Genomic DNA, 17,272 nt, shown 5'->3' on the forward strand with positions numbered 1-17,272 from the left:
TTTGCCAGTTTGATTGCTGGTGTGGATAATCCCCAGGAGGCCAAGGGCAACCAGCCAGCTCCCCGGCAGGACCATGTTCTCAGAAGGCAGGAGCTGTGCCTCGAGCTCAGTAGACTGGCTCCTGCTCTGGTTTCTGGAAAAAAAATCTGTCCCCCAATGTAGGCAAAATAAAAAGGAGACCAGAGTCCACTGGCCTGGAGCCTGGAGCAGACCTGTCATGGGATCTCTGCTCCACATGCCTCTTCCAGGAAGCCTTCCGTGGTTAGCCTAGTCTTCCCAACTCTAGGAGGTCAGCCCTTCTCCCCTCCTCCCAGGGGCCTGCACCATTATCCTGGAGGCCATGTTCCACTGCCTTATGTCAGATCCCACCTCACCACGGCCACCACTGACCTCAGGGGCTGGTTCTGAGGGCCACTGACCCTCTTCCTGGCCTCATGACTAACTGCTCCCAGCTGGAGACCATGTGCACCCCCCCAACAGGTGCTTCATCCAAGGTGGGCACACAGGGTGAAGGCTGTGGGCCAGGACACGAGACGGACACCGGCTGGGCAGTGCCTGCCTGGGAGTGCCTGCCTGCCTGCTCCCACTGCTGCCCTGGGCTGAGGCCCAGTGGAGCCTGTGAGAGTCGCCGCTGAACCCCCAGGGCTGGCATGGCCTCGAGACCCCCTAGACCCTCACCTGGGTGCAGCCTTCAATGCCTTCTCGAAGGAGCAGAGGAGGCTTGTGCACAGCTGGATCTGGAGCCAGGACACCCCCAATATGATGTGGCACAATCCTGGGGCTGACAGGTCCCTGGCTGGGCCCTGCTGGCCCTGACCCAGCTGGCCCAGGAGCGGCTGCCCCGCCCAGACACTCCTCAGGGCCCTGGCCTGCTTCTCAGACATGCTGAGGACATGAGTGGCTGTCCTGAGTTGTTGGGGACGGGGAGAGAGGGCTGCCATTTTCCCAGCTGACCAGTTTCACAGGCCCAGCTCCCAATGGGGCCCCAGCTGCCTCCTGCTGGACCTCTCCCTCACATCTGGGGCCCTGCCTCCCAGGCAGTGCAGTCAGGGCATCGAGCCCTGGTTCCAGGCTTGCATAGGGTTCTTCCTGCTGCCTGTGGACGGTGCCTTCCTGGCCCAGGTCCCAGTGGACAACTCCTGTGACACCTTCCATCAGTTGTAGGAGGGCGGGGGGCGCGACCCTGGAGCTGGGTCTGGATAGGACTTCCCAATGACTCCATCCACATCTCCAACCCCAGCGTGAGGGGCTGCAGAAAATTCCTGACCTACAAGGCATCTAGGGGTGAAAGCACATGAGTAGGGACACCCTAGCCCTCTGACCTCCCCCACCCCCCCATAGTCTGGAGTCCTGGGACAGTCACTGGGGGCAGCAGATGTGCAAGGCTCAGGGGCACAGATGGGATCAGAAATCAGACTTGGACCCTGCAGGCCCTGCTCCAAGGCCCCAGGCTTGGGGGCTGTTTCCCCCCATAGATCTGAACCACAGGGGGCTGAGAAGGCCCCCCAAGGACCTTCACGCTCACCCATGTCCATGTGCCCAGTGGCACAAACTTCCCACGGCGGCTGGGTGAGCACCTGGGAAACTGTCTTCACCAACCTCCATCTGCTGCACTGGACCCTGAGGCTCAGGGTGTGAGCCAAGGGAGGGAGCAGCGAGGGGCGGGGAGAGTCGGCAGGGGCTGGTGCCTGGGGGTGGGACAGGTGGCTCACTGACTGCTGGGAGGGAAGATGCCAGGTGTCAGGGTTGGGGTATAGCCAAGCTGATGGGGCAGTACCTGCCCGAGGTCCTGGAGAGACTGTGCCAGCCCAGCTGGCTGCCTTCCCGTAGCCTCGGGGAGCTGCACATGGCCGCGTCCTGGATTAGCTCTCCGAGCGCCCCTGGTGGGCCTTGGAACTGGCCCCTGGCCTCGGCATGACAGGTATTTTGGGGTGGTCTGAGGCCACTTCAGCCAGGGCACCTGAGGTGGCTCTCCCAGCTCCTCCCACCCTGCCCCCCAGGCTTGGCCTGGCACTGCCAACCCCATGGGGCCGATCCTTCTTATGCCCCCTTGATGCCCATGATAACCCTACTTAGCTTAGAGAGGGCATGACCAGGCCTCGCCAGGGCTGGCCCTGGTGGTCATCGGAGGGTGACTTTGTTTCCCCAGTGTCCTCTGGCTCCTGGCATGCTGCCACCTCTGAGACAATGCATGCCCTGCACACTCACAAACACACCACCTCACTGCCTTGACTACCTCCTGTGGCACCTAGATACCGGGGAGGTCAGGACTGGGGTGCAGGGGCTGACCCAGGAGCTGTGTGAGGACTGCCCAGGACAGGAGGTGGCCCCAGGCCGCCAGCTCAGCACCTACCACGGAAATGGAGACCAGAGATGGAGAGAGAGCCAGGACCTCAGCAGATCTGGGGCCGGAGCGGTGGGAGGACACCACTCTGGGCACACAGAGTGGCTTCCTGCCCCTGCCCACACCAAGGCAGTTGGCTCCCTCTGGAGTCCCAGAGCGGCCGTAGCACGAGAAAGGCCTTCTCTTCCGCAGGGTACAGGGCCCCTAGCCTACTCCCCGCTGCTGCGGCTGCACTGGGTGAGTTGGGGGGCAGCCCTAAGGAGACTGTCGGGTAAAGAGAAGGAAGCCGGGGGGGTCCCCTGGGGAGAGCCCACGATCTCACAAGCTGGGAGCTCCCGAGGCTAGGCTGCTGGGGCCCAAATGCACGATTTCCAGGGTGACCCTCTCACTGACAGCAGGCCAGGCATGCCCTTCACAACCAGTAAAAACATCACACAGAGACAACCAGCCAGGCTTCCAGTAACCGAGTGGCACCCCGGTTCCTGGACCTGGGTGGGGGCCCTGGAGCTGGGGGTTCCCATGGGGACCCCCTGCCCCACTCAGCCACCCCACGATTCTGTCACAAGACACATGTTCCCTCAGGTGCCCAAATGGCCCCTTGATGACCTGAGGGCTGAGTGCAAAGTGTGAGTGCAGAGGCACCTCAGGGACCACTGGCGACCCCGGCCTTGATGTGTGATAGGGCAGCCATGTCCCTGGTGCTCTACCACCATGGGCTGGGGAAACGCCCCGGAACAGTTAACCTGCTGCCACTCACCCCAGACGGGCAGGTTGAGCAAGTCCCCTGGAGAGCGTCGCCCTGCACAGCCTGCTGATTGGTGACGGGGGCTCAGCCCTGACCAGCTTAGCGCCCGCTCTCCCCAGAAAGCAGACCAGGTGGCTCATGGACAGAGACCCTCCATCACATGGTTAGGCAAAGAGGGAGGCTTCTGCTCTCAGCCTGCCCGCTGGTCCTGCTTGGTCCACTGACCCCACAGAGCTGGAGTCTCTGCGTCCCCTGCTTAGGCCTCGAGGGGCCGGGCAGCGCCAATCTCGCATGCCTGTGAACAGTTGTGCAGGGCACCTGCTCTCCCCAAGATCTTGAACATGCCCATCGCACAGTGAGGCTGGCTCCATGACCTGCTGTTCCTGCTGCTCCCTGCAGCCCTGCCTGGGTAGGAGTTGAGGGAGGACCTCTGAAGGGCCACGGAGCTCTCTCTGACCTTCCTCCTCTCCCAACTCCTGGCCCAGTGCGAGCCTCCTCATTAGCTGCTAATTGTGCTCCGTGCCAGGCCTCCCAGGGCTGTTGCCGGATCACACCTGTTGACAAGATGTGGCAGCCCCGGTGGGAAGGTGTCCGGTGTTGATTATGGTGCTAATGATGTGCTCATTGCCCTCAGTAATTCCCCAAATAAACACTGTGTCTGGGATGCAAATCTTGCTTATAAAACCGGGGCAAGTGGTGGTGGTAGGGGAGGCAGAGGACAACGGTAGCTCAGGCTCAGGGCCAAATCGTCCAGAAGACATGAGAGTAAAGGTCCCCTTGTTGTAGGAGACCCCTAGCTGGCCCCCCACACTAACAAACTAGCCCTGCTTTACAAAAAAAAATGCGGGGGTGGGTTTTGAAAGGTGAGACCCACTAGTGTGGGTAGGAGGCCAGCCCTGTACTCAGAGGGTTTCACCCGACTGTCCACACAGGCAGGAGCTCATGGACCCAGCCCCCTCCCCACTCCTCTCACCTGGCTGTGCCTGGGCCCCCAAACTTAATACAGGCAGTTCTCAGTAGCTGATCCCAAAGTGCTGGGGGCAGCAGAGGGAAGCCCCCTCCCCCGTGGTCCCAGCTGTGCCTGATGAGGGGGAGCCTCTTGGTGGGTCCTGTGGGCCCTCACCCTGGATGCACAGTCCTCCTCCTATAGGTCAGCCATGCAGAGCAGGGGAGGAGCAAACCCCACTCTGTCCAATTTCTTTGGGGTCTTAGACCCACAACACAGTAACATTGGAGAATGCAATAAGCGTTTTGAAATCCCATGTTTAGGAATCATTTGTTTTGGAAAATACAAAATAGCTTTTACTTGTCCCCACCCTGGGTCATTTTACTCCGGCTAGCTGCCCCAGAAAGGCATCTGCTAGCCCAGCCCTGGCTCTGCAGCACAGACAGGAGGGCATGGCCCGGACTGTGTCCCCTCCATCCCACCAGCCCCCTTGAGGGCCAGCCCAGCCCAGCTGGGAGGTGAGCTGCAACCTGGTGAGATGTATCCCATTATGTAGCTGTCCTCCAGCCCCTGAGGATCCCATAAAAACCTAGACATGTGGCTGTGGTGGGCTGAATGGTGCCCTCAAGTATGTCCAGCCAGACTCTATGAATGGGAGTTAATTTGGAAAAAAGTTTGTGTGGATGTAATTAAGTTAAGAATCTCTAGATGAGGTCTCTGGGTGAAGGTGGTCCCTAAATCCAATTGTCCTTGTACGAGAAGACACACAGGATTTGTATGACCACAAAGGCAGAAACAAGAGCGACACTGCCCCAAGCCTAGGACCATCTGGAGCCTCCAGACGCCGGACATGGAGAAGGATCCTTCCCCGGCCTTTGGAGGGGGCACAGCTCTGCCCACACCATGATTTCAGACTGCTGGTCTCCAGAACGGAGAAAATTTCTGTTGTTTTAACACCCACCCTCCACCCCAGTTTGTGGTCCTTTGTTACAGCAGCTCCAGGACACTCACACAGGGACAATCCCCTGGAGGGTGAAACTGACACCAACCCACAGGAGGGGTTAGGCAGCTCTATAGGCTTGGTGGAAACCACACTTGCGCCCACTCCATGGCTGGCTGACTTTGGGCAAACCTGTGGGCACATCGGAGCAGAGGCCGGGCTCTGCACCTGTTCCTGCTCAGGGAAATGGGTGCCCACACACAGTCACAGCAGCTGCAGGGCCAGCCGGCCGACCTGGCCACAGGAGCCGTGGCCCTCCATGGGTCCTCAGCTGGCCCTTGAGTACGGACCCCCACCCAACGCGTGCACACTCTGGTATTGCACATGGGAAACGCACGGTAAATACTCGCTAATGATGATGATGAAACAATTTGCAAAATGTGCGAGCAGGCACACAAGAGGCGAGGCATAATGTTGGCTCTAGAGCTTGGGGACCCAGTCACGTAGGCACTCCTACAGGGATGGCTGGACCAACGGTTCGAGCCTGGACAGACCAAAATGTACTTACTGCCTGGCCTCTTGGGACTACCTTGGGGCAGCCAAGTTGAACGGCAGCCTCTAGCCCCCTCGTTTTTTAAAATCCTCACCCAAAGATAAGTTTGTGTGTGTCTGTGTGTGTGTGTGTGTGTGTGTGTGTGTGTGTGTGTGTTTTAAATATGTTTTTATTAATTTCAGAGAAGAAGGGAGAGGGAGAGATAAAAACACCAATCATGAGAGAGCATCATTGATCGGCTGCCTCCTGCACGCCCCCTACTGGGGATCAAGCATGCAATCGGAATCAAACCTGGGGCCCTTCACTCCATAGGCAGACCTTCTATCCACTGAGCCAAACCGGCTAGTCCCCAAAGATACATTTTTATTGGTTCTTGGAGAAAGAGGAAGGGAGAGAGACAAGGAGAGAAACATCAATGTGAGAGAGAAACATTGATCAGTTGCCTCCCATATGCGCCCAGACTGGGGATAAAACCCACAATCTCAACCAACTGAGCCACCCAACCAGGACTGGCCCCCTCATTTTTTAAATAGGTTTACTGAGATATCAGATCACATATTATAAAATTTGCCCATAAAAACTGAGATCTATCTTGCGTATCTACGTGTCAAACTCCTCCCCTCCAGCGTTGGGGGAACTATAACCTCCTCTCCCCAAATGTAGATGATCCTTTGCCCCACAGTCAAAGCCCAAGCCCCCTCCACTGTAAATCCTTTCCATCAGGCTGGTGTAAGGGATCCTGGCCCTGCCCCCATCCCCAACAGCACTCGTTACCGTCACAAGTTTTTTGCAAACCTACTCTGGGGCACTTCCGTGAAACTAAGTTTATTTTGTGCTCCACCGGTTATAATAACTAGTGGGATCTTTCCGGTTCCAGGCATCACGCCTACGACCTTGCTCAGGTACAGCCAGGACAGGGGGGCAGGTGTTGCTGGGAAGCCTACCTGGGGCAGCTGCTGGCAAATGTCCTCTCCTGGGAGCCAAAAGGACTGGCTGCCGGGCTTGAAGAGGTCGCACCAGTAGGTGGTCTCGGCTCCCTGGATAGTGAAGTAAACCCACATGCAGGTGCAGGAGTTACCAGGTAGTGGTTCACATCAGGGCAAGAACCCCAAGAAGCGCAGGTGCCCAGCCCGGGCGGGCCCCCCAGGAAGTCGCCAACACTCTGGGGCTGAGCCAGCTGGGGCCCGGGGACGGGCTCGACCACGGGAGTTTTCTGCAAAGCCCTAACAAAACGTGACAATTAAATGTATAACTGGCCCTGACCGGTTTGGCTCAGTGGATAGAGCCTCGGCCTGCAGACTGAAGGGTCCCAGGTTCGATTCTGGTCAAGGGCATGTACCTGGGTTGCGGGCACATCCCCAGTAGGGGGGTGTGCAGGAGGCAGCTGATCGATGTTTCTCTCTCGTCGATGTTTCTGACTCTCTATCGCTCTCCCTTCCTCTCTGTAAAAAATCAATAATATATATATATATTTTAAATGTGTAACTATACTTGGCACGTTTAATAAGTGGTTTAAGAATTGGGTCCGACAGCAGCAGTCCTGTTTCGGGTTTTAAAATCTTACAGGCAAATGGAGTCTTCCCAGGCCGGTCTCCAAATAGCAGGAGGGGGTGCGGAGGCCTCCCAGGAGCTCCGGGGCCGCCCAGACCCACGGCCCTGCGCCGAGCAGCGGAGAGGGGGGACCGCTCCCGTCGCCATCCCTTTGCTTTGCTTCGGGAACTGGCGCCCTGTGCGCAGGCGCCTCCGAGTTCTTGGGCTGCCGGCGAGGCTTGACCGAGGGAAGCAAGGCGGCGGCCTCCGCGAGCTCCCGGGCGGGGGCCCCGGGCCGCACACCCGCGGGCAGGCGAGCCCCGGGGAGGGAGGGAGATGTCCTTCGTGCCCACGCGGGCCCTCCGCCCGTGCCCGGTGGGCGGGGAAGGTGCCGGCGAGAACTGTGCTCCTCCGCGGCACCGGGTCCGCCAGCAGGGGGCGCGCGCCCTCCAGGCGGGACGCCCCGGCGCCGGGCCAGGCGCGCACGCGCCGCGCGAGCTGCTTTCCGGCAGCGTGGCGGAACCTCCGCGCCGTTTCGCGCCGTTTGGGGACGCCCGCGCGCCGCGCCGGACGGCAGTACGGCCGCCATGGCGTCGCCCTTCAGCGGGGCGCTGCAGCTGACGGACTTGGATGACTTCATAGGGCCGTCTCAGGTGGGCCGGCCGGCCGGGCGGGCGGACGGGCGGAGGGGCCTGGCTCCCGTCTGTGTCGCCCCCTGGGAAATGGCTCGGGACCCCGGCACGTGCCCCCGGGGTCCGACGCCAGGGAGGGCGGTCCCCACCGGGTTCCTCCGCCCCAGGGCGAGTCCGCGGGTTTGGGGGCCGGGGCTCGCCGCCCGCGCAGCCCAGAGAGACAAGCAGGAGCCAGTTATCGCGGTGCCCTCGGGGCGACCGGGTTCGGGGAGTGCGGAGTCTGCCAGGCCCTCCATCCTGCCGTCCTTCTTCACGGTTCGCTTTCACTGCCTGTCAGGGCGCCTGAGAGAACAGGGCTGGGAGGGCCGGGGCATAGAAGCTGCGCCTGGGGCTTCGCGGGCGGGTGTACGGAAGCCCGAGGGTGCCGGGCTCAGGATTGGGTGGGGAAGACCCTGCCCAGCTTCTCTGCAAACAGGGAGGCGTCCCACCCCAGTCGCCCGAGCAGGGCAGCTGGTCCGCTGGAGTCCCCCCGCCCCGTGGCTGCCCGGTGGCTGTCAGGGTGTGTGGTCCTTGGCGTTGCCCTCCCGGAGGAGAGCGCTTGCCCCTAAAGGAGACCGGCAACTAGCTTGGGAAGGGGCGCTGTCCCTCCATGGTGTCCCTGCCCATCCATTGCCAGCAGCGGTGCAGGCCCGAGTCCCAGGAGGAGGACGGGAGCACCCCTAGGCAGGGGTGAGCCGGGACAGGCCTCCTGCCCGGTCTTCCTGGGGCTGGTCATGTTTGGGAAGGCCGTGGCCAGCGAGGCTCTCCTAGTGATAAGGTGGCAGATGGGAAGGTGGGGAGAGAAATGAGCTTTTTCCTCGGGCACTAGGCAGGGTGAGTGCAGACAGAGCACTCCTGCCACTTCCTACGCTTCCTCTCAGCAGCCCACTGCTCTAGCCAGTGTAACACTGGCCGCTGGCTGGGGGGGGTGGGGGGGGTGCCTCCGGGTCACACTGAGAAGAGTAAAGGTCAGAGTCGGTGGTGCGTGCTGACAGGTTAGCATGCAGGCCCGGTTAGCACCAGCCTTACGTGGACTGACCTGCAGAGTGCCCCTCAGTGCCCGCAGGCGCGAGAGCCTGTGCCGGTGGGAGAGCCACCCCTCTTCCTTAGGAGCCTCTGCGCACTCAGGCCTGGTTGGGGTCTCTCCCTGGGGTAGGACTGCATCAAGCCCATGAAGGTAGAGAAGAAGCTGGGACGTGGCGTGGCCAAGATCCACATTGAAGATGACGGGACTTACTTCCAAGTGAGTCAGGTAAGTTCCAGCCCAGATGACCTGAAACCCATTTCACCATTCCATCCAGCCACAAGCGCAGTGACCAGGAGACCTCCCACTCCTGCCAGTCCTTTTTCCCGGCTCAGATTCACTGACTGTCAGGGAGGCTGAGAGAACAGGAATGAATGGGAGGGGCCGGGGACGGAGAAGCTGAATATGGAGCTTGATTTGTTCTGCAGCGGGGGTTCTTTTTGCAGGGATGGTAGTTGCCATCTTCCCCTCTGTCTGTCTCTGTCTCTGAGTTCTAATTGCATAAGATTTTCCTATTTAGACCCCTTGTTCTTAGTGAATACCTACTTCCTGTATAATTAACAATGACAAAATCCTGATCTAATGGTGTTAAAAGTCACCCCACTGCTCTAGCCAGTGTGCTCAGTGGTTAGAGTGACAGCTGATGCACAGAGGGTCCCAGGTTCCATTCCGGGTGAAGGGCACATGATGTACCTGGGTTGCAAGTTCCATCCCCTGCCTGGGTCTGGGCACGTGAGAGAGGCAACCAATTGATGTGTCTCTCACATCAATGTTTCTCTCTCTCTGCCTCCCTCCCTTCTACACTGTCTTAAAAAAGCAATGGAAAAAATATCCTCAGGTGAGGATTAACAACAACAAAATTTCCACCCCGCCTATCTGCCATTTGAACTCTGTGCCATCCCGTGGACTATAGGCACCAGGCGTACTGGGCCCAGGAACCCCTTCCGAGCAGGGGGAGGAGCCCCAAGGTAACTCCTGGTGGGGGTGGACAGTGGATCAAGCCTTTACAGGGAAAAAGCTGGCTATTCACTTGGTGCAGGCGGGTGAACACCTCAGGGCGCCCACCTGTTGCAGCACAGGGGGCTGGGTTCTTTTTAGGGAAAAGACACCTCAGGAGGGGCCCATGAATGAGGGGACCTCATTGCAGTGGGGGTGCCAGTGTGTCCTGCTGTCCAGAACAGCAGTGCTTGATGTGGAGGGAAGGTGGGAAGCTCATCAGCCTCCTGCCTGGGACTGCATTGCATCCCGGGCCTTTAGGCTGATCTGACTCTAGAAGTACGTATTGAGCTCAAATGGTGGCTTTGTGCAAAGCGCAGGCCTAGTGAACTTAGCTGAGAGTCCCAGTCTCGGCCTCTGTGGCTCACCTGGCCTTGGTTCAGACCGTGCCTGCTTCTGCGAAAGGAGTGAAGGGGCGCAGCTGGGATAATCTGCATCTAAGAGTCCCTGAGTTTCAGCCTGGATACTGGACTCAAATACCAGTTCTCTGCTTGGCAAAGGCTGATTTGTTGCTGTCCATTGTGTCTTTCTCAACTCCAGGTGCTGGCCCGGGGCAGATATAGCCACTGCACAGGCCCCACCATTCCTCCCTCTGCCCTCTTTCCTTCTTCCTTTCTCCTTTCCCTGGCCGTTCTCTTCCTCTTTCAGAGCCTGGCCTTTGGCATTTTCCTGTCCTCATGGTCTCATGAGTGCAGCCTGGGGACCAGCAACCCCTCCGGGACTCTGTGGAGAGTCGCCAGCCTCCACCTGCGTTTGTACCAGTCCGAATTCGATGGTGCTATTTAAATGTAAAATGAGTATAAGTACTCCTGTAATAAGTAACTTTTAAAACTTCAGTGGCACGTAAAGCCAGCTAACTGTCATGTTGGTTGTCAGTGGTGTGAGCAAGAGAATCAAGGTTTCCAGGAGGTCCCGCTATCCTCAGAGCTCTCTTTCCTCATTACCGGGTTCTTGTGCTTCCAGGACGGAGGGACACGGAAGCTGGAAAGGGCCAAAATCTCACTGGACGACTGTCTGGCTTGCAGTGGCTGTGTCACCTCAGCAGAGACCGTGCTCATCACTCAGCAGAGCCATGAGGAGCTGCGGAAGATTCTAGATGCCAATAAGGTAAGTGGTGGACAGTCTTTGAGACTCTGCTGTAACCCAACATCAGCCCCAGCATCCTTCATTCATGCTGTCAAGGACAGCTCCTCTCCTGGTACTGTTTGTCCTGCGTCTCCAGTGACCCCACCTTTTTAAGTCTACTCCATGGGATCTCAAAGAATTCCTTGTCAGTATTTTGACAGTGAAGTGTCAGGCCCTGAATTTGGGTTCTGTGTACATAAAAACGGCATGCCCCGATGAGCTGGGCCCTTGCCAGCTCGGTACACTGGGAATCAGTGTAAAACTCCCACGTGAATGGTGTGTCCTTCGCTTTGCAGACAGCAGCTCCTGGTCAGCAGAAGCTGGTTGTCATTTCAGTCTCACCTCAGTCCAGTGCATCGCTGGCTGCAAGATTTCAGTTGAATCCTACAGACACCGCCAAGAAGTTAACTGCATTCTTTAAAAAACTAGGTAGGTGAGGAACCTTGTGTGAGTGCTACAGTTTGGAACACAGGCATGGAGAGGGGGCTCCTCACGCCTCCAAATCACTGAACTTACACGTATCAGAAACTATTATGAGTTTGACTTTAACTTGAAGTTTTTGCTTGATGGTTGGAAGCAGTGCCATTTAAGAGGAAGCCATCTGAATCCTGACTGCACTCTGCCAGATCTGAGATTCGCCCACTCTTATTGTTTCTGAATATCATTATCAAGGCATATTTCCCAGGCCCGTTCTGGGTCTGGCTCAGATCGAATGGCTGACCTCTTTATATGCCAGGAGCAGGGAGGAGGTTTGGGTGAGCCTGGTGCAGACTGATGTCCTAGGCCAGTGGTGAGAAAACTGCGGCTCACGAGCCACATGCGGCTCTTTGGCCCCTTGAATGTGGCTCTTCCACAAAATACTGACTTCTGCGCATGGGCCATGAATTTCAATCGCACTGTACGTGTGCACCCGCACGTGGTATTTTGTGGGAGAGTCACACTCAAGGGGCCAAAGAGCCGCATGTGGCTCATGAGCCGCAGTTAGCCGGCCACTGTCCTAGGTGATGCCAAGCGCAGATGAAGGAGGCCATTTGTCAAACGCAAGCTTCCCAGATAGCAACACAGGCTGTCCGTCCACAGCACAGCATGTCCTGTGACACTGTAACTGTGTGCTTCCTGTGGCCACTGGGAGGCAGACCCCCTGCTTCTGGGGGCATGGTCAACAGCACCTCGCACTTTGCCATCCCTCATGGGGCTCATGGGTGCTCACCTTGCAGGGGCGCACTACGTGTTTGATACCGCCTTCTCGAGGAACTTCAGTCTCCTGGAGAGCCAGCGAGAGTTTGTGCGGCGATTCCGAGAACAGGCCAGCTCCAAGCAGGCCTTGCCCATGCTGGCGTCTGCCTGCCCAGGTGTGCTCACACTGCTGACCAGATGAGCTGGATATGGGTAGTGGGAATGCTGGAGGGGGGGCGAGGGGGTTCTGTCAGCCCAGAACGGCCTCTTTGGCAGGAGCTGCTCTGCTCTGAAAGTCACGTGTAGTCACTTCAGTTCCCCCAAGACAGTAATCACGTGGCTGCTAGAAATAGAGTGGGATGTTCTTTAATGGGATGGGACTCCTTGTACAAGTAGGTCCACCCCCAGAATGTCATGTCACAGCCCACAGTGAGAGGTGAGTTATGAGCCACCCCCATTTGTTCCAAATTGGCCTCAGGCTGGATCTGCTATGCCGAGAAGACCCATGGGAGCGCCATCATCCCCTACATCAGCACCGCCAAGTCCCCACAGCAGGTCATGGGCTCCCTGGTCAAGGACTTCTTCGCCCAGCAGCAGGTACGGACATCCAGCGATGAGTGATTTGGTGTCATTGTCTTGAAAGATGAGCTAAGACCTGCAGTGTCCAGGGACCCACTCACAGACTTGTGGTCACTCCCGGCTGTTTCAGGCCGTGCCTGTGGGGTCACCCTGTTTCACCCTAAGAGGACCTCTTTGCTGCTGGGGTCAGGCAGTGACTCCAGGTTCCATTTCTCTCCGTACAGCATGTGACTCCAGACAAGATCCACCACGTGACAGTGATGCCCTGCTATGACAAGAAGCTGGAAGCGTCCAGACCTGACTTTTTTAGCCAGGAACACCAGACGCGAGATGTGGATTGTGTCATCACGACAGGTGTGGGTCCTGCCGCCCTGAGCCCCTGCACCTCCAGGTCCAGGGCACAGTCTGGCATTGCCTAGGGCTGCCCCCAGGCTCTGGCTAGAGCTGTCGTCCCGTGTGCAGAGCACCTCCCTCAAGAGCCTGGTTGGTGTTTACAGCTGTCTTGTCTCAGGGACCTGAAGCAGACTGGTCTCCCAGCACCACCAGTGTCTGCTCTAAAATAGTCTGTACAGCCCAGTCAGCGTGACCCAGCACTTGAGCATCAACCTATGAACCTTGGAGGTGACAGTTCGATTCCTGGTCAGGGCACATGCCCGGATTGCAGGCTCGATCCCCTGTGTTGGCCGTGTAGGAGGCAGTTGATTGGTGATTCTCATCATTGATGTTTCTATCTCTCTCTCCCTCTTCCTTCCTCTCTGAAATAAATAAAAATTATATATATATGAATGATAGTCTGTACAAGGAGATGGGTGGAGAGTTTTGTCAGCCTTCTGGCTCACATTGATTATCCCATTTCTGAGTTGAGCAGCCTCACAGTGTCTCCAAATATTTTTAAAAATTTAAAAAAAGAAAGAAAAATAATAAATGCTGGAGAACTCAAACAGGAAGGTCTCCATGCATAAGCACATGCCCAGATGGCACCCTACTGTGGAGCACCTGGGATTGGGGCATTCTGAGCCCCACCCAGTCACTGTGAGGGGGTGCAGTCCCAGGGCCCTCCTGAGGGTCTTCAGAAGTGGAGTCTTCACTGCTGTGCCCAGGTTTGTCCTCTACCCACAAGCCAGCGGGTGGATATCCAGACCTCAGGTGACAAGTTACAGGTTGCTAGGGGTGCAGAGCATGTGGGTGTTCTTGACATTCTCTGTTTTTACTGAAATCCCAGCTGATGAGCGTCTGTGCTGTGGTTCCATTGCAGGAGAAGTTTTCAAGTTGCTGGAAGAAGAAGGGGTCTCACTGTCAGAACTGGAGCCAGCCCCCCTGGACAGTGTGTAAGTCACTACCTGTCATAGTGGAAGGGATGAACAGACATTCGGTGTCGGGGCACTGTTGACATTGGGGGTCGAAGGTCCTGGCCAGCAGCCAAAGCATGTGGTAATGGGCAGTGTCCCCCTCCCCACCTCTTCCCACCATAGCTTCCTTCTGGTTGGTTCCATGCCCGCCCTGTGGTCTGTCTTGGTGTCCACAAAGGCGGTTGTCATCAGAAATGACACCAACTTGATACAGGTCTGAGCTCACCAAATCCAGGTGACTCAGTGGAGGGGGCCAGTCTTCCCCCACCTCCTGACACACCAACAAAGCCCCCAGGGGTCTGTGATTCATTCCCACTTAGAAAGCAAACTCCCTCCACCATGAGAGACAGAGGTCACCTGGAAGCCGCAGCAGATAGCAGCCCTGCTGCCACCTGAGGCCTTACTCTCCTCCCTAGGTTCAGCAGCGTGTCTGTTCAGGAGCCCACCAGCCATCGAGGTGGGGGCTCTGGGGGATACCTGGAGCACGTGTTCCGGCATGCAGCCCAAGAGCTCTTTGGAATCCACGTAGATGAGGTCACCTACAAACCCCTGAGGTCAGTGGGAAGGGCTAAGGTGGGGGCAGCCTCGGCCCTGGGTCCCTTGCTGAGGTGGGCTTGGCGGAAGACAGTGAGCTAGGTTTGGCGCAGATCCTGAGTGACTGGACAGGAGCTGGTCCTCTTCTCCGGCTCCCCTGAGTGGCCAGAACTCTCCAGGCCTTGATCTTCCTATTGTAAAGGTCAGGTCCCTTGCCCACCCCATGGCAGTCCAAAGACCCGAGAGGCTAGTGGTGGCAGGGTGGCAGACCCGGCACGGGATGTCCTGCTGGGACATCCCATCTCAGAAGGAGGGTAGGGCTTTGTGTCTGACCTCACTTCACCACATGGCCATCCTTGGGAAGCGGGGTTCCCATTCTACAGATCGGGAAACCGATCTGGGGTGGTCACCTGCTGACTCGTGGAATTAAGCTTTCTGCCCTCCCTCTCCGTCACTGTCCTACACTGGGAGCTGGTAAGGTTGACATGATGCCTGTGGGTGAGGATGAGCGTGGTGGTCTCTGCTCCCCAGGAACAAAGATTTCCAGGAGGTGACGCTGGAGAGTGAGGGCCGAGTCCTGCTGCACTTCGCTGCGGCCTACGGCTTTCGTAACATCCAGAACCTGGTGCAGAAGCTCAAGCGAGGGCGCTGCCCATATCATTATGTGGAGGTCATGGCCTGCCCTTCAGGTATTCTCAGCAGGCCCACTCACAGGTGGTGCAGGGGCCCCTGGTGGGGCTCTTTACTGCTGGTGTGCCAGCACCCTCCCCATGGCCATGCCCTCACCCTCGCCCATCCTGTTCGGCCACAGGTTGCTTGAACGGCGGAGGCCAGCTCAAGGCCCCCGAGATGCCCGGCAAGGAGCTCCTCCAGCATGTGGAGAGGCTGTACAGCATGGTCAGGACGGAGGCACCAGAGGATGTGCCTGGGGTCCAGGAGCTGTACGAGCACTGGCTGCACGGCAAGGACTCAGAGCGTGCTAGCTGCCTGTTGCACACGAGCTACCATGCAGTGGAGAAGGCCAGCTCTGGACTCAGCATCAGGTGGTAGGAGGGCTCACCATAGCCAGTGCCAGGACCTCAGGACCCAGGGCTTGCCCCCAAAATGGTGGGTGAGCTGCGAGGATGTACTAGAACCTACATAGAGATGGGACTCAGGACCCACAGCCAGTAAAGATGACTTCCAGCCTGGACTCTCCAGCGCAGGCCACAGTGTCCATAGGGTACTGGCACCTCTCCACAGGCCCATGTCTACGGGCAGTGCCCTTGCTCTTGCTGGTTGTGTTGAGCCAAGTGTGTGAAGGTTTCAGCCAGTCCCATGAGGAGCTTAAGGCAGAGTAAAAGTGGGGTTCCACCTGGCCCATGTGGCTCAGCTGTTGAGCATTGACCTATGAACCAGGTGATTATGGTTTGATTCCGGTCAGGGCACATGCCCAGGTTGCAGTATCGATCCCCAGTAAGGGGTGTGCAGGAGGCAGCAAATCAGTGATTCTCATCATTGATGTTTCTCTCCCCTTCTCCCTTCCTCTCCGAAATCAATAAAAATATATATATTTTTAAAAGTGGGTTTCCTTTCCATTTCTAGAGTTACTCCTGAAGCTCCGGTAGGGATGGGTCAGGCCTGCCCAGGTTAAGCTTACAGCCCAGCATGGGGAACCTACTGCACTTGGCAGCAAAGTACACCGGCAGGAAGCAGCACCCCGCCCATGGCACCCCGTGCTGGGGAAGGTGCCCGCTCCACCTGGACCTGGTGTCTATTTTAAGGAAGCTGTGGCCTCCAGGGCCTGGGAACCTATGTTCTCCACTGCTGGACCCCCACTTACAGGGCAGGGGAAGGAGGGGAGAGCACACAGGGCTCTGCCTGCAGGCCCGTCCCCACTGCACTGAAGGACTTCCCTCTGAAAGCAGCTTCTAAGAGCTTCTGCCAACGTTGAAAAAAAAGCTTTTCAGACTTTTAAAGTTCAAAAGCCCTGTACACCCTGCTAGACTATTTCCCAAACATTCAGATCTCAGGGCTCAAGTGCACCCCAGAGGGGCCCACATGTCCACCACCAGGAAGCACCAGAGTGCCCACCCTCCCTCACAGTGGGGCTCCCCTCTCTGGACCCGAGGGAGGGCTGTGCGCGAGAGGGGTCAGCTCCACACACACACACACACTGGGGGCCAGATAAAGAGCCCTGCTCCCTGCTCCAGGGGCTACCTGAGGGCCCGGGTGGAACCCCTCGCTCCAGGTTCAAGCTGACCGGCTGCTGCGGACGCCAGCTCCTGGCCAGACCACCGCTCGCTGCCGGCCGCGCCCCCTTGAGCCACGCCTTCACCCAGGCTCTGCCCCACCCAAGTCGCAGTCCGCAGGCCACGCCTCCTTCAACAGGCCCCGCCCTCCTGGCCTCTCCCCCACCGGAGCCCGCCAGTGTCCCACAGCGCCTTTCCCGGGCAGCCCGCCTACTCGCGCCGGCTGTGCGGACGGGCTGAAGGGCACCCGACAGAGGCGGCTTTCGGGCGCTGCTTACGGGACCTGGACGGAGCGCGGTGCTCAGCCTGGCCGCCACCAACGGCCCCCCGACCCGCCCGGCCCAGACCCTGCGTGCGGCGGGGCCCCAAACCTGCACTGGGAGCGCGCGTGCGCTGGACCGAGCCTTCCTGACCTTCCCTGCCCCTAATCAGGACATCTGCGCCCGCTTCCCTCAGGCTGGGGAGTGCGGGGTCTGTGCAGTTTGTTCTGCCCTCGGCCCGTCCCAGTGCCCAGCATCACTGGGAGGAA

General features: G+C 58.2%; 1 protein-coding gene across 4 annotated transcripts; it reads left to right on the forward strand.

Annotated features, from left to right (window-relative positions):
• The first annotated feature begins 7,586 nt into the window (after positions 1 to 7,586).
• On the forward strand, positions 7,587 to 15,993 carry CIAO3 (cytosolic iron-sulfur assembly component 3). Of its 4 annotated transcripts, none has more exons than XM_036303115.1 (11): positions 7,587 to 7,711; positions 8,886 to 8,981; positions 10,713 to 10,856; positions 11,171 to 11,303; positions 12,092 to 12,226; positions 12,529 to 12,647; positions 12,854 to 12,983; positions 13,885 to 13,957; positions 14,395 to 14,532; positions 15,044 to 15,201; positions 15,324 to 15,993. In XM_036303115.1, the coding sequence occupies exons 1-11, from the start codon at positions 7,646 to 7,648 to the stop codon at positions 15,560 to 15,562; spliced, it is 1,431 nt and encodes a 476-aa protein (XP_036159008.1). In that variant the 5' UTR covers positions 7,587 to 7,645; the 3' UTR covers positions 15,563 to 15,993. The 4 variants fall into 4 exon arrangements, with proteins under 4 accessions (XP_036159008.1, XP_036159009.1, XP_036159007.1 ...); XM_036303116.1 differs by having other exon boundaries at positions 8,886 to 8,972; XM_036303114.1 differs by lacking the exon at positions 7,587 to 7,711 and adding an exon at positions 7,722 to 8,005 and having other exon boundaries at positions 8,886 to 8,972.
• The last annotated feature ends 1,279 nt before the right edge of the window (positions 15,994 to 17,272 follow it).

The sequence above is a fragment of the Myotis myotis genome, unplaced genomic scaffold (assembly GCF_014108235.1).
Source record: "Myotis myotis isolate mMyoMyo1 unplaced genomic scaffold, mMyoMyo1.p scaffold_m19_p_35, whole genome shotgun sequence".
Taxonomy (NCBI): Eukaryota; Metazoa; Chordata; class Mammalia; order Chiroptera; family Vespertilionidae; genus Myotis; species Myotis myotis.